The 26,883-nt window shown below is 44.5% G+C and overlaps 1 protein-coding gene across 3 annotated transcripts in view; it reads right to left on the reverse strand.

Moving 5' to 3' along the window:
• Positions 1-10,704: 10,704 nt before the first annotated feature.
• The window catches only part of nlgn3a (neuroligin 3a), a 129,521-nt gene continuing 113,342 nt past the window's right edge, over positions 10,705-26,883 (reverse strand). For all 3 annotated transcript variants that reach the window (XM_069669615.1, XM_069669617.1, XM_069669614.1), the window contains 2 exons: positions 22,814-23,603; positions 10,705-11,660 (listed from right to left, as the gene is read on the reverse strand). In XM_069669615.1, coding sequence (XP_069525716.1) covers positions 10,802-11,660; positions 22,814-23,603 — 1,649 coding nt within the window. In that variant the 3' untranslated portion in view covers positions 10,705-10,801. The remainder of the gene's footprint in view (positions 11,661-22,813; positions 23,604-26,883) is intronic.

The raw sequence follows: 26,883 nt of genomic DNA on the forward strand, positions 1-26,883 counted from the left end.
GGGCAAATAATACACCACAAATCAAAGAGCTCAAACATAATCAGAACTCACTCCTTGCTTTGTGTCTGTATTTGAAATGATGTTCAATTTAAGTGCTGGTTATATATTGAACACTGTTGAGAAAAGGGAGTAAAAACAACCTGTGGGAAAATGTGGATGCGTGAATGGAAGTGACAGTGAACATAGTTTTAGCAAATGCCATGGGCTACCTAGTGGGCAGGAAAAGCTGTGTTTTAATGTAGCAAGGTGGTGAGCTGTCAGTCACTCCAGGAGGTCTCAGTGCATCTTTACAGCTGTGTCAGTGCTCCCAGTGTTTTAGTAGTTTTACGAGGTATCCAGGGAATGTTATATGTATTTCAGTGGTGTGAAACATTTTTGTGTCTGGGAAGATTAGCTGACATCTTTATGTCACAACCGATAACATCCAACAGGATCTCTGAATCTATTTTAAAGCACAGTGTGTGAAATGCAGTTGTGTACAATTAGCGGCATGTGTAAACACTGAGATAATTCAAATGAGCAAATCTTTCAACAGAAATTTGTAAAAACTTTTATGAGGTCACATGTTTATAAGATTTTCTGATTAAATATTAACAATGTGCGTCTGTGGGCAAAAATTGCGAAGCAAACATCTTTTCAATTTGTTGGAGAATTCACTGTACAAGACTAACATTTAGGCATCACTGACAAATGAACATCTCTGCCTCTCGGGGTAAAAATAGGCTTAACTTCAAAGGATGTTTCCAGAGCAAAAAAAATGGTGCAGATTTTTTAGGAGTAAGCTCATATATTGAAGTCAAACTCACAGTGTATTTGATCAGAGAGATCTGTGAAAAGCCTGGTGGCCTGGATTAGCACTTAAGATCAAATTGGTGCCACTGAGAGTCATTGTAATGTGATCTAAGTGATAAGATACTTTAAGGGAAAGTCCTCCGGGAGTCTTCCGCAGTCTGTGCCGCAGCTGCGAGTTCAGAAACCAAAGGTCCGCTGACGCAACCCTCCCTTGCCACCAGTAACCCACATCTGAGAAAGGCATTATTGGACTGCCATCTGATGGTGAACTCCAGCTGATGCAACTGGGAGATAGCGCCGGGCCTGGCCTCATCTGGTGAGGAACAACTCTGCAGAATAGCCCTGGATGTGCGAGATAACTCTCTGAATAATGAGAGCAGTTGGAAAAGAAAAGAAGCCCCGTAGAAGTTGGGAAACTTCTTCTCCGATCCCGCCGTCAGAAGTGGACCAACTAGCAGGAAAAATGAGCCGTCAAGCAGCGTCTCGTTGTAACAGGGGTTTTGTGGACAGGAAACAGGATAGATACAGTGTAGAGACTCTGAATGTGCTTGTTTCCTGCTGTTGTTTCTTCCCTCACGCACACTGGGAGCAACACGCTTTAGTCTCAGCAGCCTCTGTGGTATCTCCAGGCCATCCATCTTACACAGGCCAGATCATTATGTAGTCGACAAGCAGCTTTAGGCCGGGGGCAGGTGGGACTGCTTGTACTAGATGAACTATAGGCTGCTACTGTTCTTTAGTGGACCTCCATAAAGCCAAACAAGCCCCCCTTTTACTGTTGAATAGCACATTACGCTTGAGCTTGTTCTATTCTTGCAGCGCTGCTGCAGTTTGTTGCACCCAAAGCTCCCTTTAAGGATGAGGCTGGTGTTATTTTATCTTTTTATTTTTACCAACAAAACCCAGTAAAAGACCAAAAACAGCCATGAATATATCCCGCTAACAAGTGCTGTCTGAGTAGCCACAGCTTGCAGCTTACGACTCTGTGCCACTGCAGTCCAACTGCATCCAGAAACCATTAAAAACACATAAAGCAGCCCAAACATTGGGTGATGCTCCAGTTTTATTCTAAAACAACTCTGCGGAAGCGTTTTCTCTGGATAGGAGCTCCATGTTGAGTGAGAGTCACAGAGCATGCTGGGGGATGTGGCTCCCTGCTTCGCTAGTTTGACGAGCAATGAGAAACACTGTCTGTGTTGATTGTGATTAAAGTCACCCGATGCACCAGTAAGGCTCGTTTTTTTGGATCTACTTTCTGTGTTTTAAGTCGTTTTGGATGCAGTGAGATCATCGGCACAGGCATATGCTACATCTGGCTGCAGCTTCACAAGTTAGTACTTGTTAGCAGGATAAAATCCTAGTTGGATTTGATTCTGTTTGTTGATGATAATAATAAAAAACTTAAAATATGCCGCCTTTATTCTTCAATGCAAAAGCTGTGTGTCCTTTTTTTAAAGCACTTACAAAGATGCTCTCTTAGATAGCGCTGCTCTCTCTGTAATCATTTTGTAGGATGAAAAATATACTAAACACTATTATCAGCACCGAACTCCTCCATCTGACGCCAACTGAAAATGAATGCCATGCTCTATATTCATGAGAAGCACAATAAGATACAGAAAGAATAGATATTTTATTTTGTTTACTCCAGTTCTGGCGATTATAAATACATTCTATGGACATAAACATAGAAGTAACAGGGCATCTTTAGTAATCTGTACAATGACACTGACATAACAGAGTTACCAGGATGTGTTGGAGCTCAGAGAACATTGGTTTTGTTGATTTCAGTCGCAGGTTGGAGTGAAAAATGTGTTACAGTTTCTGGTTTTGAAGCCTCCATAAAAGCCGCAGTGCATGATGTTCCTCTTTAGGAAAACCTGAAAAATATGCCAGTGATTTGTCAATGCTCTGCGGGAACAAAAGGAAATTGTCAGGAGAGCGTTTTTCACATGGAAATCGCAGATTATTGATGTTTTGACAAAATGCAGAATGATTTCCCTTTGGAGAAAAACAGGCTATTTGAATTTGAACTACAAGAGTTTCTGGTTCAGTGGCTGGTTCTCCTCCGCTTCCCTATAAGTGATGTCAATTAGCTTCTTAGTCAGCAGAGGAATGTAGTAACTCAAGAAAATTAGACCTTAAATGACTGGAAATGAGCGACGAGTCCAGATTATGGCACTTACAAAGCAGCAGAAAGAGAAAATGGGGAAGTCATGTCGGTGTGAGACAGAGTAATAGCTGCTCAGATTGCATTTTGTGCGCGGGAGGATAAAAAGACGGCGGTAAAGAGGAAGAGGAGACAAAGACGGATGGCGCACAGGAAGAGAGATGAAGGTGAGAGGAAATGCAGGTACGAACGCTTTTACTGCGGCAGAAATTAAACACTTAATATCTGCTCAAACACTCGGACGCACACACACACACACACACACACACATTCTTCTGCAGCTCTCCCAGCGGGTGGCACTGTGTAATTTGGCACATCCATTTCCTACTCTGAGCTTGTCTTCAGTGCTGTTGCGGCAGTCACAAACCCCACTGGGATATTCCAGCCAACCCTTGAATGATGTCACTTGCGAAACACACTCACTGAACTGCAAACAATTGTCGACTGTGGAAAAGTGTCCGGCTCGTAACTGTCCCATTTTTCTACTGGTGGTGATTCCTGTCAGGGGGAGTTCGGGCTAATTAAATCAAGCCTTCACGTGCCTGATTGCCGAAGGAGTCTGACCCCGTTTTCTCTCGCTACACTTTCATGGTCTTCCCCTTTGGTCCGACACTTAATTATGTGGCCGCCATGTATCGCAAACTGTGTCCCCGAGGCCACCAGGTCTCCCCCTGCCAGCACTCGGTGACATCTGCTCTGCTTTAACAGCATATGGGAAAATTACATGGCAAAAAACAAGTTGCCCTCCCATGACATTTCTTCCCTTTGATAGTTCGCTCTCAACTTCGCCACTCAATTTTAGCTCAGTGCCACTCTGAGTGTGTGTGTGTGTGTGTGTGTGTCAGAGCCAACGGACATGACCTTCTGCCACTGCAGACGGATCAGACGAGGGGACGGTCTACTTTGATTCATGTCCTGTCTTAAGGGCTGCTTCCTCTACATTACAAACAAACTAAGGGCACACAATTTCACAATAAAATCCTCCAGGTGTGCTTACTGTCAATTTTTTCTGGAGCTTTCATCTTGATTTCAGCGCACTGATGACCTTAGCAGATGACCTTAGCTAGTGCTAAAAGATGACGTAGTAATGTTATTTATGGTGTGCAACATTAGTTAAAGATGACGTCAAATTTTACCTCTGTTTGTTCCCCACCTTCTACCCAGGGAAATTTCTTAAAGACCCCCTCCACTGAAAATCCACTCATGTAAACATCTCCATGTGGTGTTTCTCATGTGCTACAAGACATATCAGGAACAACATCAGCAGTCATCTCCATGGCTGGGCCTGTCTGCTTTTAAACTGCAGTGTACCAAGGACAGGCTGAACAGCACGTTTTCAGATTGGCAGGTTTGAGACGTCACAAACCTAAGGAGCCAATCCCGTTAACGGACGGGGTGACGCTATGCATATCAACCACTTCTGCGATGCGCGAGCCAGCTGTAACCGTCATCGTCATTTTTGCAAACTCACTACTGACTGCTAACGTTTACATTACTAGTAATTACTACATTTCAAGTTAGCTAAGTTTCAACAAGTTGCCACTAAACCAGTGATTCCCAACCTTTTTTCCTTGGAGCCCCCCCTGCTTGTAACTAAGAAAGGCTGAGCCCCCCGAGCCCGCACACACGTACACCAAAACAATAAAGTGATTCATTCCAAATCTTTATTGGCAATAATTAACACCAATCAGCCTTTAGTTCGCAGAGGTGTGGCCTACAAAGCAGCTACTATATTTGAATAGCTGAAAAGACTTTTGATTATCAAAGTGTTTTTTTAATGATTTTATTTAACATGTGCAAATCTAATCTTGTCAATCTCAGTGCAGACAAAGCTTTGCGCACCCCCAGTGATCTTTGGCGCCACCCTATGGGGGGCCCAGACCCCAGCTTGGGAACCACTGCAACTAAACGATGGCAGAGACGTGTTCTGTTTTCGGCTGTAATTTGATGTAGCTTTCCGGTTCGAACATGTATGGCTGAATTACCCCTATTTTTCGACTTGCCATTCTGCAGCGTACAGAAGCTATCGTAGCAAAATAGAAAAATCAAAACAAGCATTCAGCTTTCTGAGTTTGACGGAAAAAACATATCAGACACAACTTATTTCAAGCAGAGCATTTTATATGTCTTAAAACATGACTGGAGCTGGTCTTTAACTCCAGGTGTCCCAATGTGTCGACCAGCTCGTCTCTAACTTTGTCTGTCTGCCTTTTGGTAGTGTGTGTAAGGGCTGTTTCCTCTGAGAGCTACTTCAGAGCGGTGAAAGGGACCAAAAAGTTAAAATAAGGTTGTAGAATCAGGTGATAAATGTCTGCGTGTTCGCCCCTGCGAGCAAATCACTGTCAGTATAAAAATAATGATTGAAGCAGCTACAAGGAATTCACTCTTATGATCCTATTTCTCTGATTAACAGTTTTTACTGGAAAATCTCCATAACAAAGAAATAGACTCCAAAAACAGTTAAATTGTACGAGACATGTGCTCTATGGATTATCTGCAGTAACAAGGACGTCCTCTCTTTTTTTGGAAATAGAAACACATTTTTGGATTTTAAAAAACTAAATCATATTTCAATGCCGTGAGTGCCACAAGAAAAATTCCATTAACTTCCATTGTACTGGAGACGACTGCAGGGCCAGACAAGTTTGTAAAAAACCTTGAGAAATAATAAAAAGCAAGTTAAAAAATACGTTTTTAAAGGATGCTGTGTAGGATTTAGATGTAGAGAAGAGCCAACTACATTCTTCCCTTCTGAGCATGTAGGAGAATGGTTGCCACAAAAACATACTTTTTAGAGCCAGTTATTCTCCCTTTGGGTTTAGGTCAAGATGACCTAGAGCCCACTCGCTTTTATAAGTCAATCTCTGCATGAACGGCTGTAAACTTTAGAAAAATGACCCTTCGTTGTTCAAATGTTGCAAGGTTATAACCAGGAGCCAAATTATCCTCAAAACAAGCTGACCCGGTCATTTTAAATAGTAACAGGCTGAACCTCGCCTGTTAAAAATCTCTGTTTTTCCAGTGCTCTTAAAGGCGGTCAGGAGGGGCTGCAAGATAAGCTGCCAATAGCTTGTTAAAAGGGGCTCAGATTATTTTTAGGTAAGTAGTCCTTCAGTGTTTGTCATAAACAAGGTTTTTAGTGGGAGCAGAATTAAAGATGTGTCCAGAACAGCTCTCCAAAACAAATAGACTGGAACTTTCACCTGATAAAACGCAGAACAAAGCATTATCATGTAATAATCTCACAGATTTACATGTAAATAAATGTCTGTTAAGTCACTATCTATTGCTGAATGAGGTAACACAATGGTGATTGAGCCTATGGCCCACTGATGAAAGCCTTTGCATTTGCAGTATTACAGACTGGGTGTCTGTGGCGACTTTTGCGGAACAAATCACAAGCGGCGCCCAGTTGGCACGTTTTCCATCACCCAGCAGTGGTTGGTCTGCCAGAGAGGGTAGGCGGAGCTAAGCGGCTGCTTTTCCGCTCTGCAAGTGTTGCGAGTAAACAGTAATCTACTATGGCTGAACAAACAAAGAAAAGATTGATGACTACAGATACAACTTCAAAAATAAGTGAAAATCCAAAGAAAAAGAAACAAACTCGACGCTCAGATGAAGGCGAACAGTCTGAAAAGGAAAGCGACCGTCAGCGAGGAAAATCAAGATTTACAACCGGAGCCAACCGTGGACGTCACACATGCAGCACTGTCTGGATATCTGGGAAGTGTGCTCCCACAATTACCGTTTGTCACCATATGGGGCCGCCAAAGAGAACGAACTCTTTCCCAACTCTTTAGGCCTCTAACTTTAGCTCACTATCTGACTTAATCACTACATCCAATCGAGTGATGATAGTAAAAGACGATGGCGTGACGTAAAACACTAATAAAGTAATCATCTGGAATTGTTTTAATGTGTGGCTGACAACCAGCTAATGAAACTTGTGCAGCTTGCAGGTAAAATATGAGGCTCAAGCAGGCTGATGTAAGAGTTTGGTGTGGCATTGAGCTGAAAAAATAGAGAAACAAAAAGTTTCAGACTGAACAGCCAAATTGGATTCAACAGAATTTGTAGCAAAGTTCAGCCGAAGTTCTGGACTTTTTCTAGAAGCAAGGGAATGTATCCTGATTGGCTGTAGGTATAAAGGGCTCAAGATAGATAGTGAAACACAAAGACTCGGCGGGGTACACACTACAAGATAATCAAGCTAATAATTTTGGGTTATTCCCCTTTTCAGGCAAAAGGAAGCAAAGTCACGACTTCTTGATGGTTCTGAAGATTATCTGGCCAGATGTTCCCGTGGTGCGAGGTGTGTTACAAGTGATTTAACTTCCCCCGATCTGCTCAGAAGAACGTTGCTGCACTGATTTCAATTACATTTACGATCAGATATCCTGTTTTGTGGGAGGAACCCCAAGGACAGCTGAGCACACACTCTGTGGATTGTCACGTGAAATGAAACGATAGCCAAATGGGAAGCGAGCTGACTGAAGGAGGAAGCACAACAATCGCAGCCATGGCAGCAAACGTGAAGCATTAAGTAAAGAGACAAGTGTGAACATGGGCTGTCATTTAAGTTTACATATCTGTGAACGTAAACCTCAGACCAACATGGGGGCTATTTCGGCATCACTTTCGTACAATGAGAGCAGGTGGATACACGTCGTCCATCGGCACATTCGGTGAAACCAAACTTAAAGTAACATGTACAGCCCGTATTCACGCCGTCTCCATGACTTCATCCATAGTTTTTTCTTTGTGAATTTTCAGTAAAATGTCCAAAAACTATCAGCCCCAATTCTTCCTACCTGTTGTCCACCTTATCTAAAGTCGTGTTTGACCGCGAGAGATTTTGCAAGATTTCCAGTTTTAAGAGTCGGACTCTCCAACTGGTTGTTGGTAAATTAATTTGTTGGTGTGCTGCTTTGGTCACATCGTTGCTCTCCTAACACTCTAGGAACAAAACTGTTAAATCTAAATCGTTATTTTTCGTCATGTGTGGGGTCTAAAAAATCTTGAAGTGTGGGCCAGCCTTACTGATAACATACTTATGATGGTTATATTCCATTTCTGCTTATAGATCCGTCTAAATCTCACACACTGCCCCTTTAAGTAATCTGGGTTCACCTTCCAGTAACAAAGCTTCACATCCACTCCGCAGTCAGGAGTATTTATCCACTGACACACGTTTGACTATTTGTACAGCCTATTCCCTACATAAGCACCAGCACAGAGACATTATTAAATGTTCCTGTATGAATGAGAAAGCACCAGGTAGAGACCGACTGCTTAAATCTTCCTCCGTGGCTGCGGCTCAGCTGAAGACAGTGGCTGATTAGGAGGTGAGCCCCATATAAGGCAGGAAGAGCAAAAACAAGATGACTCACATAGATCCGTCTCCGAGCAATTCCCCTCGAATAACCCTTCTCTCTTTCTGCTGGTGGCAGCATCCGTGATGAGCTGACCAGCCTGTGCTTCTCGCTCCGCTGCACCACCGATAACTAAAAACCAGATGAGGTTGTAATGGAATACTTCATAAAAATGTTGAGGTTTATGTGCATAAAGTATCGAAGGACTGCGACACTTATCTATGAGAGCTGGTCAGGCCGCGTTTCTGCACTCGTAACACGGCAGACAATCTGAGCTATGCCAAGATACTTAATGAAAATTGTCAGTTTAACTCGCAGAATCAATAACTCCAGTTTTCTCCCCGAGAACAACATATAATAGGATGCAATGTGAGTACATCAAGGCAATCTTTTCACAATCTCCCATCGCTGCAGCACTACTTTGCATGAATTACAGTAAAATCTGGAGTTATGCACGCAGATAGGCCCCAAGCTGTTAGCCTGTTTTTCTCAAAGGTTTCAGCGAGAGAAAAGAGAGAGGGAGGAGGAGGAGGGGAGAGCGAGAGAGGAAGACGGGGGTAGAGAGGAAGTCCTGGGGGGAGACTTGCACTCGCTGCAAGAATATTTCTTATTTAACTCCTTCAAAATGGAAATAATAGAAAGTCATGGGAAAGGGAGGAAAAGAACTTTGATCAAGAGAGGAAAAAAGTTTTGTGAAACTTTATATTCTTCATTTTTTACAGTTTTAATTTGGCACATGGCACAATCAGCATGTATGCATCTGGTATACATAAATAAATATTAAATATTTTATACATAAATATACATATAGAGCTCTTACAAAGACACCGGGGGCAGTCTTGGCTTGGGATGTGTCAAATGATAATAACGAGACATAGAATATATTTGTGTTTTTGTAGTCTGAACAGTGTTGTAATTGTGGGAGTGATATCTCCATAGAAGCCCTATACATATATGTATGTATGCCCATATTTATATATATATTCAAAGAAATACAAGTGTGCACTGACGTGGGTTTATCAGTGCAAACAGGCCACTGTCTGCTTTTGAAGAGGAACTCTTACAAAGTCAATGGAATCATGTCAGTTAGTTCAGTTGAATCTTTAGCTATTTTTTTTTCTCTTACACGTAAAATAATAGATTTATTTTGTAATCTTTAAGCAAAATTAGACATATATAACTTTGAAAATAACAAAAGTGCTATTTCGCAAAGACAGACACCCAGAGACGCAGCAGAAACACTACTGGTGGTGAACCAAAATCAACAACATGAGAAAATACTCAGCCCCCACCCCCCCCGAAACCACATTGTACAACCTACAAACAAAAAAACAGGTGCACGGACACACACACACACACACACGCACGCACGCATGCACACACTCATTCTCTCAAACCCTCTCGCACATACAGACTCACTCACTCACCGCTCTTGCTTTTTGCAAGTTCCGACAATGTGTCTCTTCCTTTATCTCAGCCTCTTAACCACGCTTGCACGCAGGGAACTGGAAATCATTTTCTCATGCACACAAACACACAGGTGCTCGAAGCAGCATGTGTACGTGCACACTTTGTGGAGATAATATCAGATAGCTTAACAGAGAAATTGGCTGTAAAAGATGCACTTTTTTCTTAACAAAACAATCACAGTAACATAGTATTTATCTCTGCCTTCTCATCTCCTGGCAAGAGCTGTCCCAGACAAATTATTTCTATACGAGATTTAAAAAAAACAAAAAGAAAGAGATAACACCGTTTGTGTTGCTGTTGTGTTGGTACGCAACAGAAAGAAACAAAAATGAGTCGCCCCAAAATGGGTTTTAAAAATCTCTACATCTGCATATCCTCTAGGTTCCCTTCCTGGTTTCAGTCTCTCATCTTTGAGTCTCATCTGCTTGTAACACACTCCACTCGGAATAGTCTCAGGGAATAGAAATAAAGACAAAAAAGAACGAGCTTTGTAAGGCATTGAAACGTAAAACAAAACAAAGAAGCAATTAAAAACATTTTGCGAATATCGACGTAGAGGCCATTGTTCGAGATGTGTCTCCCGCAGGAGGAGGGGATGGGAAATAAAAAGCACTTCTCTTTGTTTTTGTTATGAATTCAAGAAAAAAAGTGTTGATATCTCCTCAGTCTGCTTAAAAAGGCTTTTAAAATGATTACTTTAGAAAAAAACACTGCAGAAAGACCCCCTCCCCTGATAAGGAGAAGGGAAGCAGTTTGATTTTGGCAGCTCTGCACAACTTGACATCCATAGAGAGCTCTCAGCAACTCTCCTCGTAGTAAAAGTCTAGTTAAATCTCTTCACGTTTTAATCCGACTCATGCCCTTCCCCTCCCCTCCCCCTCGTAGCCCTCCCTCCCCCTCCCTGTGATATTTATAAAACACAATCCTCTCCTCCGTTCGTTCATCCTCCCGCTCCTCCTCCCCCGCCTGCGCTGGCTGGCCCCTGGCCTCCTTAAAGCTATACGCGGGTGGTTGAGTGGGAGTGCGGCAGGCCGGTGGAGTTGAAGCCGGTTGTGAAAGTGTTGTAGGGGTGCAGGTTGGGCATGCCCACCAGGGAATTGGGGATCATGGTGATGGTGTTGGGCGTCATGAGGGGAATGTCGTCCGGTGAGCGCCGCAGAGTGAGCGTGTAGTCGGGCAGCGAGGCTAAACGCAGCGCCCCCTCGTTGCTGTTCCCCGCCTCGCACTCGTGGTGCGTCTGGTTCATCTGCAGCGACATGATCTCCTCCTCCGGCGCGTGGTGGCCGATGTCGTTGGAGGTGGTCTGCCGCTGCGGGCTGGGCTGCCCGTGCCCGGAGTCCTGCCGCCGCTTGTCCTTCCGGTAGTAGAGCGCTGCGAAGGCCAGCACGTTGAGGAACAGCAGCGAGGCGCCCACCGCGATAGTGACGCTGAGCTCCGTGGAGTAATCCCGCGGGTTCTCCACCACCAGCGGCCCCGTCTCCTCGTCGTCGCTCCACGAGTCTTTGTCCTCGCTGTTGTAGGCCGGCGACATGGGGGGCCGCTTGGTGTTGAACGGCCAGGACGTTTTCCCGTTGGGCCTCTTGGTGGACAAGGTGTTCTGGGTGGTCTCCGGCGGGGGCACTTTGGTGGTGGTGGAGGTGTAGTGGAACATATCGTGGAGGTTGTACAGGTGGGGCACTAGGTGTTTCCAGAAGGCCACTTTGGTGGCGCGGTAGTGGTCGCGCACTCGTGGCTTGAGGCCGATGTGCAGGTACAGCTGGTCCTGCGGGTTGTACTTGGACCAGGCCACCTCCTCGAAGCGGTTTGCCTTGGTGTGGATGAACTTGGTGTCTTGGGGAACCGGTTTGTTGGGATCTCTACAGACAGAGAGAGGAGAGAGACATAATAGAGTGTTAAATAAGATTGTGACAGTTTATTTAATTATTCATGCTCCCACACTCATGAGGGGATGGAGGCAAATAAAAATAGTAAAAAGGAAACATAACAGAATCAGTCACAGCTTATACTTTGGCGTGAAAGAGGTTCAGCCACTGCTGGAGAAATTATTAATCTCGCTCAGCGAATCCCACAAACAGCGAAAGCACAAATCCACAACAGCAACCGGCTGCAAATAATTGATACAGGTGTGTATGGCCGGGTCTGTATTTTTACACTTTCTGTTGCTGCATCGACTCGCTGACTTGTCCTATCAATTTATTTCCCATTCTGACATCTCTTTCCAGCCACCTCTGTTTTGTCACGACGTGCCTCATCCCCTTCTCTCTTCTGTCCCCAGATGTTGCTCCTAATTCAGTTCAGATGCAGCCCACCCACAAAAACCAGGGCAGAGGTTTTTAAAGTAAACACATATGAATAAGTCAGCAGGCTTTAGGGCTCGCGTCAGGAGGCATCTTGTTGTTGATAATCCGACGCTGGTGGAGCCCCTCCGCTAATTGCTCAGGGAAGGCAGCACAGTGTGCGTCGGCTTCCAGTGTGCTGATGTAAAGTGGACCATATTAATCAAGACAGGAAGAGGAGACTGCAGCGTGCGTGTGTGTGGGTTTGGACATAGGGATGTTTGTGTGAGACAAAAGGGGATGTGTGCGACTGAGAGAGAGAGAGAGATTTTCTTTATGCAGTACCTCTTTTGATCTACAGAGTTCACTGTTCCACTTTTCAGCGTCTCGACATGTTGCCTCAACACCGGATGGCCGACCATTTCAATTACAGTGAAGCTATTGATTTATTGAATGAATTAACATATAGCAATCTCCAGCAATCACACAACTCCTTGTTGCCCCGTTGCCGTACAATGTCAGGGGTGGGAGCTCTGCGGCCCGTGCTATTGCTTTTGTTACAGAGGAAATGACTTTCTGTGGAAGAACCTGAAGAATAGCACGGCGGCCTTGAAAACACAATAATTGATGTTGGAGCGGAGGAGTTAAAACTATGTTGTTCCAAGGAGGAAAGGCTCAGCGCGACATTTCTCTAAATGTCAGGAAATATCCCTTTGAGGGTCTGACCGCGCAGCCAGTGGCAAGCAAAGTTCATTTTTAGGGATATAGCGGCTACGCTGCGTTGTTGGCACGGCCCTGAAAAAGCTCCAAACACGGCCAAGAGAATTAAAAGCCGTGCCAGAAGAATTCACCCTCCGTCTTCTCTCCTGTTCGTTTCTCCGCTGTCAATTTTTCTTTTTCAGGTCAGTGCTTCTGGGAGAGGTGAGAGAGAGAGGAAGAGAAGGAGAGAGAGAGAGAGGGGTGGAGGTAAAGCAAATTGAGATGGCTGGAGCTGAATCCCTGGACTTGGGCCGGTGTCAGCAGAGCAGCCCGTAAATAACCTCTTTTATTAGGCCCGTAATGATCCCCAATGAATATTGACAGCCAGACTATGATGACTTTGTAGCTGAATATCAGTAATTAAGTTTCAAAGGAGTGGGTGGTGGAGGTAAGGTCATATTGATCTCCCCGTGCACAACATGCCAGAGAACAGGACGTCAATAGAGCAGCCTGAGACGTGGCTGTCTGCAGCCTGCGTGCCTCATGAATCCTCATGGCAGGGCTGTTCGTGCTGTCACACACACACACACACACACACACACACAGAGATGCACATTCAACCCCCCCCCTCTCCATCTCTCCATATATGCATACACGCACATGACAACAATAACGGAGGACGGTGCAATCTCCGTTAATGGGAATTCCGGGCATTTCCATAACACTGCAAATGCTCTCTTTTCAGGAGGGTCAATTTGCTGAATTGTGGTGGCAAAATATTGAAAAGGTACTTGGACAGATCACACAAAACAAGCGGTGTGTGTGTGACTGCGTGTGTGTGCAGGGAGCAGCAGTGTGGAAGGGTTAGAAAAGCTCTTTTGTGGCTGGCTGGCTGGCTGGTTCAGTGTAAGTGAAGATGAATAATTTAGGGAACACAAAGAAATCAATGTGGCATCTTTAGTTAATTTGATTTGCCGCATTAGAGAACAACTGGCTGCCTTATCTAATTACACACACATATGCTTGGGTAATTGTTGCAAAGTCAATAGTAAACAGGCTACATTCCTTTGAACACTTTCTACCACCGCTGCTCAACTTTGGGCTGCACGCTGGCTTTGAAGTCCTGCCCTGAGCTGTGGAGTCTGAACGAGTGATCTGAGCTCGCTGTGTTTGCCGCTCAGCGTGGTGAGGGCTTCTAGGTTACCCTGCTCCATTTGTACTGGGGGCGTACTGGGTGCTGTGTGATGCAATGTAGTCAGATCCACTTTATAATGTTTCCTGAGCTGTGCTGCTGTGTTTTTCTATCTGAAGGGGGTAAAATAGAGCGGAAGCTTTGTCTGAATCCTGGGTGGAAAATAGATAGTTCACCTTACAACAGTTGCACAATATGATTCAATATAGTCGTCAAAAGGCGACTGCCAGATTGAATCTGATGTGCACTTTATTTTGAAAATCTTGCAGCTATCTTATACGTGTTGTTTTGTCGCTTGCATATGAGATCAAAATATTAGAAGTAATTAATATATTTCAGTCAGACAACTCACGTTTGTATACCTCATCACTTCTCGCAGATTTATTTTACATGCAGCAATTTTAGGAGTGATGAGATCATATCTTAAACCCCCTGCAGGTGGATGCTGGGGTGGTGGGGGGGCTGAAAGTAAGAGCGCAGTAGCTACTGGTGCAGGGCAGAGATGACAATGACATTGCAGAGAGTGAGAGAGACCGGAAATCTTGTAGCTTAAATAGGCCGCCAAATCGGGAGGAAGTGTTTGTCAGGCGAGTGTGGAGAGTGACGCATGTCAAGTGTGAAATCAGTGCAGCTTGAGTCGCCTGCCTGAACTAGCTAGCAGGCGTCGCCAAATAACTCTAAATATGGATGGACGACACGTCTCCATCTGCTCTCATTGTACGGAGTTGATGCCAAAATAGCCCCTGTGACGGGCGCTGCCATCTTGCGATGGTGACATTATTTGGAGCCAAAATTGGGCAATAGAGATCGGCGGCTAGAGCCGCCGTAGCCACTTCCGCTAACAAAAACGCACACTTAACTTACCGCAAAAAATAGCAAAGGTCCCACACGGCAGCGTATTTAACAGCAGAACAGCTTCTTTGTGTTGGTCTGAAGCGGACGTTCACAGATATGTAAACTTCAATGACTGTAGTGATTGTTTTAGTTACGTCTCCTCTCTTCCTCGTCTACTCTGCTAATCTGGAACTGCGGGAGTCAAATCTGTCAACAGAGCTGTCAATCATCCTTTTTAAAGCATCAAATAACTAATTAAAAATAAACTTGTCAGAAAAATGAACACTTAGTGAAGAGCTAACTTTAATGACTGAAATCATGTTTGAGAAAAAATTGTATTTTGATTTTATAGTTTGACTCATGTCCCATCTGTTAACATGGAGGAGGCGGGCTTTATGACCTATACTGCAGCCAGTCAGCAGGGGGCGATAGAGAGGCTTTGGCTTCACTTTTAGGGAGCTGTCATGTCGCCCATCTTTTTATACAGTCTATGGCGTCGCCCCATTAATTTGTTCAAAACAACGACAAAGCAGACAGTAACAATCTCACCCAAACAACAAATCATAAGCTATAGAAATAATTATTTTGTTCCTCTTTGTAGATAACAAATAAACAGAGTTTGAAGTTTTTCTACCTTTACTGTGTAAGTACTTTAATCTCTACATTAAGCTCTGAGAACGTGTGAACATAAACATTGTAATGAAGCCAGCTGAACACTCTGAGATACAAACATATAATTAAATAGGCGACGATAACATATCAACAGTCGGCTGATCTTGATTGGCCGTACACTTTTTTTAAGAAGTAGCTCCGGAGTAGAGACTTTTCATTAGAGATGTTAAATGAAAACACTCATTGAACATTATCTTAGCCTGTCAGAAACTGTCTGGCGAGCTGAAAGGAAGGCGTGTGGAGGAGGCGGAGGGCTCGCAGAAAAAAAATTAACTCTGTTCATTTAATTTGCCTGTATAGCCTCAAATTAAAGCTGACACTCTTGCACTCGACGCTCTTGGTCATTGCATCATTTCTCATTCAAATATTATGACAGTTGGGTGATAAAATGCCAAACTTTGCTTCAGCGTGTGTGCTCAGCTCTTCGGCAAACGCCTCGTCGAGACTTGTATAAACAGTCCTGGCATAAGGTGATGTTTTTTGGTCCTGTTGGGCTCCTGTAGCTCCCCCTGCATTAGCTGATAGCCTGCCTCCTGTCAGGCCTCCCACTTAATCCCAACGGTCATTGGAGCTGTGGCTGGCCTCCCAGGCAGAGAGGAGGGATTATTACACCCATAAAAGCAGGCGTTTTAATGGCCTTTCAGATTTCCTCTGATGTGTTCATATGGCTGTGTGCTACCATAAACCATAGCCTTCACCTCCTCCTCATGATGACCCGCTGACCCCCGCTAACCTTGGCCTGCCACGCGTGTTTAAGTGCTCCCATGTGTTTGCGTCTGTGATTGACTGGGAGTTTGTGTGTGCGTGCTTCATCTCCCCGTCTGTCACATTGCGTACCTGTGTATGTGTGTGTTTGAGTTTCATCGCATCATGGTGCGATGGCCTCTGGGGCAACACAAGTGCCTCACTCGAACGCAAAGCATGTCACATTTCACAAAGCGGTACACGCCGTGTAGCGATGATGACGAGGCCTCTCCAGGCTGATAAAAGACAAAGCTTTGTGTAACTGTAAGTCTTCTATAAGACGCCGCGCCACCTGGATGACAGACACACTCTCCCGGCTCTACCTGCACACGAGGCGGAGCAGGACCGGAGCTCATTACCTATTCCAGGGCCTGTCTGCAAGCACCGATGTAAAAGGTAGATAAGGGGAAAGAATGAATATCATTTTCTTTCTTTTTTTCATTCCCCATGTACCTCCTTCCCCTTTTCATCCTGATGTAATTTGAAGCGCTTGAATGATCATAGACCTAGCCATCACCAAATCTGAAAAGACACGTTTAGGTGCCCTAAGGCGGGAAGACAAGAATCTATTTTCACTACACTCGAGGTCTGTGGATCCTGAGCTGCGTATAGCTTCTCGATATAAAACAAGGAACACGCATTAATTCAGTGGCACTGATGCTCTTTCGCTAAGCTGCTAAAATATGTAAAGTTAGAACCTGTTTTTTTTATTGTTCTAACCGTTGTGAGACAAATTCATCCCCTGCAGTTGTTTATCTACTCACCAGGTAACACAAAGTAAGCAGCTAATTGTGATTTTATAACTCCAACAGAAGGTTCGCGACACCTTCCCCTGCTTTCTGTGTACATTTTTTTTATTTTTTTACAAACAATCTAAATCTATTTGTGGACCGTCTCGGGGGGGGTGACTTCGGCACTGAGCGGGCAAATGATCAGGCTGTGCTCCTTTACCCTTCGTGTGGTCTCACGCTGGGGCAGAGGGCTGAGTGATGCGTGGCTCGTATCTAATGGCAGCCTTCGGTTCAGCAGGCTAAGTGATGCAGGGCGAGGCGCTGTGACTTTGGGGCGTGCAGAAGTGTTGGAGGACACAGCTCTCAGACCACTCCTTATTATAGACGCTATTGATTTGTTTGATTTGATGAGTGACAGCGAACAAAACACCTTCTCCTCCCCCTTTGGCGTCCGTACGCCCCTATTTTTTCTACCAACTGCTACTTTAAGCAAGTTGTACTTAATATTTAACCCTGCTTTAATTAATCAACCACTTACTTATGGATGTACACATTCAGACCTACTTCCTCCCCCCGCTGCCCTCTCCCTCATTACATTCAGCACACAGCATGGACACCGATCAATTGCATCCAGGCCCCTTAACAAGCCACACCACTTCCTTACCTTCTCTAATGCAAATCAGGATATTGGCTACAAATCTCCCCATCAAGTGAGTGCCTATTTAATGGAGTAGGTAGGTGGCTGTGCTGTTGCACAATGCCGAGCTTTCACACACTCCAGGCGCAGGTCGAGTTGCCCCTAGCGAAGAAGGCAGACGAAGAGAACAGGGGGATTATCGGGAGAAAGGACAAGTAGAGGGGTAAGGGATGAGTGATGTAACTACTAGACAGCTGGGGTAAAAAAAAAAGAAAAAGGTTGAATCAGTGCGTGAATGAGGTCAGACGGGAGAAACAGTTGATGTATACGCGCTGTTAAGCCTACAGAGGAGTTGCTCGATTGACATGTGGGAGGGAGACAAGCAGGGCTGTAAATCAAAGTGCCGCCTGTTCCGCCGCACTGTAGTTACTGCTATGTACATTTGTTTGGTCTGCAGCCATTGTCACGAAAGACAAAGCAATCAATAGTGCATATTTTAGCTCATGTTGTGAATGTAAAACATGACTACACTTTCTTTTTTTGTGCATAATAATGAGAGGGAGAGAGGCGTGGACGGGAATGCAGAGAGAGATTCAGCACATGACGGCGCTCTGCTCTTTAACTACCTAGCACGGCCCACGCAGCATGTGGCACAGCTAACTCGCCGAACAGGGGGAATGAGCACCAGCCGGAAGAGAAACAAAGACGCTGGAAGATGGACCAACATACCACTAATGGTATAGATGACTGATCTTTTCTGGGCTTTCATCTCCGGCCTTTTCCGATGTGTGTACAGTCCGGGTTCTGTGCTTGCATTCGACTTAAAGAAAGCGCCCAAGCTGCCGAATTGTGGCAAAAGTTTGGGGAGAACCAGTTCAGGAGGAGTTATTGTAGCAGTGAAGTGCAGGACAATTTCGCCTGTCAATAGTAAAACAAATATTGCAGCCAGAAAAATAACTCTGAGCTGAGTAAATCCCCGGCTTCTGAAACATCCCTAACTCTCAGCAAAGAACAGCCTCATGGTGTAAAACGCACGCTCTCACAATCGCTCTCACACACACATGCGCACACGCACACTAAGAAGATTTGACAGCGTGCACTCTCTGTATGCTTTTATGCTTCACTGACACTGATGGAGCAAAAAAAAAAAAAAGAGCACGGGCCGGGATTTGCCTCGTAAAGATGACACATGAGAGCCAGGGACGGGAAGAGCTTTGGGGCGGGGGGGACGCTGCTATGATACACAGTGTTGACATGCAGCCCAAGTGTCTCAACATCATGTCACACATGTTTCTACAGCCGATTTAGCGAGAGGGCAGGAAGTGCAATCTGGGTCAGTTCATTATGAACATCTGGACGGGGAGCGAGAGCTGCTGCTTTACAGATACGAGGAAGACGGCTGGTTGGACGGGGCCAAGAAGGCAAAGGGAATCCAACAGCGTCTTAATTAAGAGGATGTCCTCTGGAGCCAGATTGGGCTGGGTGGTGTTGGAGGAGAGATCTATATCCCCTATTGCGGTCTAAATGAGGAGGATGAACTTCAGAATCTAAGGGAAATATCTCACATCCTTACCACCGTCTCCTTAAGGAGTTGATAGTAGAGCCTTCTTCTTGCACTGGGGTAAAATTACCCTTTGGAGCGGCGCACCGAGTTTTCTATTATCCTGGCATCTAATCCCTGGCTTTTTACCGTCTGAGTGCCTAATTGCGGCCTGTGTGTAATCCCCCGATCTGGAGTAACGCCAAAGCGACACACCACAGGGCGGATACTACCCGTAACACGGCGAGCGCGGAGCTACAACCAGTTCCCTCTCCCAGCGCTCTGCTCCTTTTCACAATCAACCAGTGATGCGGAAATCTACAAAACTGACACGGGGTCAGCGGTAAAGTGCAATTTGTTGTTTCAACTTGTGCTGCTTGCCGGGGTGAAGGCCAGGTTAGAGATACGGAAGGCTCCCCGCCCGTGGCTCTGTGTTAAATCTGAGCTGTTGTAGGTAAGATGGGCAGGCTGTCAGCACCCATCAGAATTAATTTCACTGACAATGCAAGATCCAAATTAAGTGAGTGAGTCAGCTCAGACGCAGTGTGCGCGTCTTTAGCTGGAGGCGTCTAACTTCTCATTAAAATCAAATAAAGCCTCTTTTCTTATAAATACAGATAATATTCTTGGAAGGGTAAGTGGAAAAATCTGAATCTTGAAATTGCAGCTTTCTTTTTGTTGACACAAGATGGCTGCCAGGCAGAGGAGACAGCTGTTTAGTCCAAGCATCACTGATGGACCTCAGAGCTTTCCTCGAGGAGACAGCGCGGCCGACATCAGTCCATCTGCAGCACTCTGCCATTAGCAGTTCAAGGATCTAGACGGCTGGATGTAAATGCCACCTGATTGGACAGATGATGATACAAAGGCAGATAAAAGAAACTTCCTCCTGCGTCCCGTCCAGGATGGGATCAATACCTCTCTGGTTACGGGATTGTCAAATTAAATTTCAGTTGTTAGAAATGATTACTAGTAGTCATACAAAATGCTCAGGCTTTGTGATGGGTGGGGGTGGAATTGAGCTTTGCGGGGAGCGGGAGTCACCCAGGGCACGAGTGATCGACTTGCTCCACGCTGAGGGAATCGATACCGCCGAGGGCAAGAGTTTGATATGTCTCCCTGATAAGTCTCTGTGTCTTTGGAGCCTTGGTATAACAGCACATAGATAGTATTTCCAGCCAAACACACACACAAACACACGGCCTAGCATACAGAAAGGCAGGCAGCCATGCACACATACTCAACCCAAACAGTCAGCCAAGCACAAAAAGCTCAGCACACATTCTGGGGGAACATTTAATCTTCCTCAGATTCAATATGTCTCAGGTTTTCAGACGGGGACCCAGGAAGTCCGGGCGAAAAACACCTCTGAAAAAAAAATGTCTTTGTTGAAAAATGCCTTTTTCTGTCCTTTACCATCCATTGTGGAGCTTCTTCTCCCGGCAGCTTCTTTCTGTGGCACAGACGTCCTTTAATAGGACTGAGAGAGGATTCCAGACTGACTCTCTATCGATAACAACTTTGTAATTGTTTGATCACTCGCTTTACTCATGTGCAATTACTGCTGCTTAACTAATTTAAACACAAGGAGTAATATATGTCGATATGTTGTGTTGCTACATAATTAGACTTAATCATTACGCTGAGCTAAAGACTGACTTAATAATTGGATGAAAACCAAACACTTGTCTGATTTAAATTGGGATTAGAGCGGGATACAGAGGGCTGCTCTTAAAGTGGTAGTGATTGGTTCCTGATTGGTCAGAATCTTAATGCTGTTTAGATCCTGCAGCAGTCAGTAGTACTATCTTTCATTCAGCCGTTTAATTCAACAATTTCAGTAATTTTCCTGAAGTTAAATTAACTTTTTGTAGCCTTCTGCTAATCATAATGTGTTCCTCTGCGTTGGGGGACTTCATCTTTGCTGAGGATGAATTGCCGGACAGATTTAAGCGCTCTGAAGGGTCGGCTAACTGTAACAAAGACAGAGAAAACACGGCTAATGCCATGTAGATAATAGCTATTGAATTTAATGGGCTGACGTTGGTGAACCAACAGCCTTTCATCCCATTCACAGCGTCTGACTTTCTGAAATAAGCAGCTGCTCCACCATCACTGCAGACAGTCCGATCCCTCTGGCCTAAATTAGCAACCAGCTTCAACACCCAGAACATGAGAAAAGTTACACACGCTGTAATCTTTATATACACATTCTACATAGAAATATACAAACTGTAGGCAGGGACGTGGATTTTAGGGAAGGCAAGTGTTCTGGTTTCCGTTTGTACTATGCTTGTAGTCTGAGTAATATTGACCAATCAGGTAACAGCAGGCTGCGGCGTATGCAGGAAAAACAGTCGTGAGGGGGGGATGAAGCAGGCGTAACGTAACCCGCTGTAATAACACCCTGGCTCCCATCAGCGTCATCTGACAACAATTTAGCTTCTTATTAATCTCTGTAAACAGACATCTGCATGCTAACAGCTAACAATCGGTCTACATCAAAAATTCAACTTGAGATAAATTCCCAGACGTTGTGTCACGAAAGCCATTCAGCGTTCAGATTTCCTGACTTCCTCAAACGCATCCGATCGATCCAGCCTCCATTCACCAAACGAGCATTTTTAAAAGTTTCCTCCTCTTGAGGACAGACCTGACAAAGCTTCATTATTACTTTTTACTAATCTGCATCATGATGTGGAAATTTTGGCAAAGGTAAGACCCGTTAATTAAAGTAAATCACAAGAAAAACAGTTTCTGTAAACAATGCAGCACGCGGAAAAGGAAGTCTTATCCGGAAGTCTTATATGCTAACCGCAGGCTACACGCCCCGGCATGTTTCCTGGTGTCCCCAGAGGCCTATCGACGTCAGACTATAGCCGATGGGATCCGAGATTGCACACACACTGTAAATGGAGAAAAAAGACTCATACACACTGCAACTTCAGCAAACATCAAGCTCTAATGAAAGGGCTACCTTGTACAAGTTCCATTTGATACCACACATTAACGTGTCTCTTTTCAAGACAGAGAGCTATGCATGGAGTTGTCATGGATATTGATTGGCGTTTACAGCACTGAGGATGGCAGCTAGCGGTATTTATACTCAGGGACGGAAATACAATTATGTAAACGGCCCAAAGTGCCAAATGAGTCATCAGCACTTTTGTATGTCTAGCAGGAAATGGCAAACTCTTAAATAACATGAAGAATACCCCAAAAACAACTTTCTGTTATTGTTAAGCCAGACACTGACATTTAGGTAAAACACAATGCACGACTTACGTGACACAAAATCCTTTTTCATGGAAACATTAAAGACAGCTCTGCTCTTAAACGTGTAGCAAGCATTTTTTAATGCTTCCCTGCATCTGATGTGTTTTTGTAGCTTCTGACAACCTGTGTCGTTTATTCAGTTCAGAGTCTTGTCTTTTCCCTGTAGCACATGTAAGGTAGACAAGCAGCCATCAGTCTCATACGCTTATCTCACAATCTAATCATCTGTTCCTCACCATAAAATATTAAACAGATAATATACAATAAACCATAATTACTCTGCAAAACACTTAAATCCAGCGGATAAGAGAACCAATGAGGATTGAATGATGAGCAGATAAATGTACTAGCAATTCCAGTCCCTTCTTCAGATAACTGAGATATAACACTACGCAGTCTTTGACTCACCCAGTCTTGGCAAAGTTGGTCCAGTAGGTCATGACCACCGCACTCAGCATGACGTCGTTCTTCGAGAAGTTACAGGGGAAAAGGTCGGTGGGGCCGATCATAGGAATTCCAAAAACATAGGGCACCTCGTCCCCGTGTGCGGCGTCCGACCAGGCCGGCTTCATCAGGCTCTGGCAGTGGTGGTAGAAGGCGTAGAAGTAGGTGGGCGAGCCGTAGCGAGCGTGGAGATCAGCCGTCACCACCGACGGCTCCACCCACTGGTGATCCGTGAACAGCGCCACCAGCGTCTTGCGCCTCGTCTCTGGATTGTCTCTGTCCGCCCAGTCTGTGTACATGAACTTAATGGTCTCCCTCAGCGTGTCCTTGCCCTCCGGGTACCCGTACAAACTGTCCACAAAGTCCGACACGGAGAAGTCAAAGTCATTCCCAGACACGCCGTCCTCCGAGTCCACCACGTTCTCCACAAAGCGCAGCCCCTCCCCCTGGTTGACCCCCAGCATGATGTCGTAGTTGAGGAACTCGCCCTGCTCCATCAGGATCTCGGGGTCATCGGGGATGACGTCGCCGTCGATTACAGGTCCAAAGGCCACGTGGTACCTCGCTGGTTGTATGTCCTGCTCCACCAGCTCCCTGGAGCTCTTCTTCCTCAGACAGTCCACCATGTCCAAGGTGTCCAGGACGTTGCAGCCCACCTTCTCCGCCAGCAGACGCGTGTACTTGACCGGCTGGTAGTTCACCGCCCAGCTGGAGAGGGCCGACCCGCTCTGAATGATGGCTCTGTGGAAGAGACCTGCACAGGGAGGAGAGACAGGAAGATGTTAGTGTGTCACTGTAACAGAGGATAATTCAGTTATGTGCTATACTACATGATAGTTTTTAATTTTGTTGCTGCCACGATCAAAAGGGGACTGTCAGCTACGCAGCCGATAAGAATAACAAAGGCCAGACAGAACAAGTCCTTGTTGCCGCCCGAGACAATAATGGAATCATGGCTGTGATAATGAATGTGCAGATGGCCTGGTCTCACAGACAGCTCGCAGACAGAGGAGGGAATCAGCACTCTGTCTGTCAGCTTGTCTCCTTCCATCCATCTCTATGCGCTCTCTCCGTAATACTCTCTGTATGTTTGTCAGGAGCAGATGCTGCCAATATGGCTCTATAGGCTCGTTGCAAATGCACCAAAACTCGCTCACAGGACTGCACCTTCAGAAAAATTAATTCCTTTCGCTGCATTAAATTAAGAAAAGCAAAAAGAGTCAGATTTAAGCGTTCTTGAACGTATGAACCTTGTGCAAATGCCCTCCCCCTGCTAATGCTCTTTTCAAGGTAGCTTAAATTAGATGAACCTCAAACACAGCAATTACAGACACAGATGCTCCTTTTTGCACTCATTACACACACACACACACACACACACACACGTGCGCACACACAGCACGTCTGCATCAGTTACACCTCGCGTGAGTTTAGAGCCTTTTTCCCGTACCTGAACGATCACTAAATTCTACAGGAGTTTGTGGGCGGGTTGCTATAAATAAAACTTGACTCCCTACATCTGCAGGAGGAGCCGCACATTTTCACCCGGCGATACAATGCAACACGGCGGCACACAATGAAAGAGGACCAGGCTGAATGGAACAACATGATCTCAGCTTGTTAAACACAGAAATAGAGACTAAAAGTCAACAGAGCATCTGAATGTACATAGGAGCGTGGTGTTTGTGTGTGTGGGCGAGCGTTGATGGGGGCGGAGGGGGTTCAGAAACCCAGGCGAACACATCTACAGTCTCACGGGGCGCTCGCTCGCAAATTAAATTACATTTTAGTTACAGTGCAGTATGAAGGAAATCTAAAATGACTTTTCAGCACGAGGAACAGATCCCAAATAACAAACATCATTTCCTCAGAAATAATTGAATTGCGCCCTCTTTGAAAGATTTCTCCTTGCAGACAGCTGAGTGAAGGTGACATGACATCCTCTCTGTCTCGGGTACACCCTCACATCATCACCGACGTCGCACAATCTCTGTCTTGACAGCACCACTCATGCCCTTGATATATTTTCCTTTAAATCACAAGTGCGCTTTTTACAAATCTCAGGGAATCAGAGCAGAAACTTTTCTAACCGCACGGCTTTATTTCTCATCGCAGGAACACCTCTGAGCTCATGATATGGAAAACCGCAGCAGATGAAACGCTCCCTAAAAATGGCACCCATTAAAAAAGTCATTAAATGATTCCACATTAGAGACTCCCACAGAAATGAACACGCGCGCACACTCAGTTTGTGGTGTTTCAGCGACAGTGTGGGTGGCTGTGCTGAAGTCTTTGTGTTTATGAGGTAAACAGCAGACTTAAGTGCCAGATATATCACTTTGGTAGTCTTAATCAGAGGCGGCGGGGGGCTTATTTCTTCTTGGTGAAGATGAAGTGTTTATTTACAGAGCTATTTACATTTATTTGTTCTCAAGTAGTAAGTAGAATTAATGTGTCTGGGTGAGTGAACTGTGAAATGTTTCTGTGGTGAGAGTGTTTGCTCGTACGAGCCACATTTGGAGTATTTGAACATTGATTATAGTTGTGAATGCAGCTATTGGCGCAGATTTTAATACAACGTCTGAATCGTAGGTTTTTGTTTTTAATCTCAGAGAACCAAATGTTTGTTCTGCTGTCTCTGACTCATACATGTAGGAAATGATCAGCTCTCTGTGGCCTTGCCTGAACGCTGCCCTTACAGCTACCCCGCTAGATATTTTTCATCCTAAGAAGAAGAATGTTACGTGCGATGTTTTTAATAGCAGGAGAACATTCTCTGAAAACATTGTTGCGGTGAGAATGTTCAAATCACATTTCAGGAACGTTTTATAAATCAAGTTCTGATAGTTCAGGCCGTACTAACATCCTGAAAAGAAAAGGAAGCATGTTCTACCTTTCTTTTTACGGAACATTGAGCAAATGTTTTATAAAAGGCGTTCTGACTTCCCAGGCCTCAATAACATCCTGAAAACATCTTGCAGTTAAAAGGGTTTGTCTTAGTTTAAGTTTTAACGTTACAAGAACTTTATTTGAAATGATAAACATCCTTAAAACGTTCTTTAAACGTAATTAGAACTTGTAGGTGATGTTTTCCTGCTAGCTGGGTATCTAGTGCAGGAAGGCTCTAATTTATATGTATGGGTACATTTTATATATTTATGTTTGACAGCCTGATCACACATGTACATATAGAAAAATGTACATATAAATTAAATATATCTAAATGGATTTATACATTTGACAAATGACAAACATTTGGTTACAATAAATAATGATCTAAATAATGACATTATATATTTGATATGAACATATCAGTAATACATTTGTATTAAAACTATATATAGGTAAGCATGGATGGATTATCATGACCACAGGCCCTGGGTCACACAATAGCACGGGGCAACGCACAACCAGGGCTGCATTAGCATCCTGGTCCCCGGGAGGCGGCTGTAGCACCCCCTTCTTCTCACTTCTTTTCGGCTACTGAGTCATCGAGTGTTTGACAGTTGATGCGACGTGATGCTTTCTATTTGTGTAACATTATTATTTCCTGTACGACCTTCTTGCTTCTTCTTTTTTACATGTGCCAAATAAATCAGAAAACATTAAAAGAGAATTATTTTAAGTGTGACTCCTCCTCGTTGTTTTTATGTAGTTAATTAATGGATTCAGAGAACGATGAACATTTGCATAAGCTTATTATTTTCAGAGTTTTTTTGTGATATTGAAGGAGGACTTTTGTGTGATATTATATTCTTTCTTATGTATTGAGTTTGAATGATTGTTTGTGGAACTGAATCACCCTCGTCGGGGTAGATCACGGCTATTCAACTATTTTGTCAATAGCTTCAAATAGCTCCTGCATTTACAGCATCAAAGATTTCAATAATAATAGAATCAACTATTGAATTATAAATAAACAATAAATATCTTGGTTTATTACGTGTTAGAGCAGACATTGCGTTTAGAGACATTGTGAAGCTGAAGTTTGCTGAAAGTTGGCCTAATGTTTCTGTAAGTCGCCTGTGAGGAGT

The sequence above is a fragment of the Semicossyphus pulcher genome, unplaced genomic scaffold (genome assembly GCF_022749685.1).
Source record: "Semicossyphus pulcher isolate SPU_LCO1_2020_fin unplaced genomic scaffold, fSemPul1.0.p SCAF_2, whole genome shotgun sequence".
Taxonomy (NCBI): Eukaryota; Metazoa; Chordata; class Actinopteri; order Labriformes; family Labridae; genus Semicossyphus; species Semicossyphus pulcher.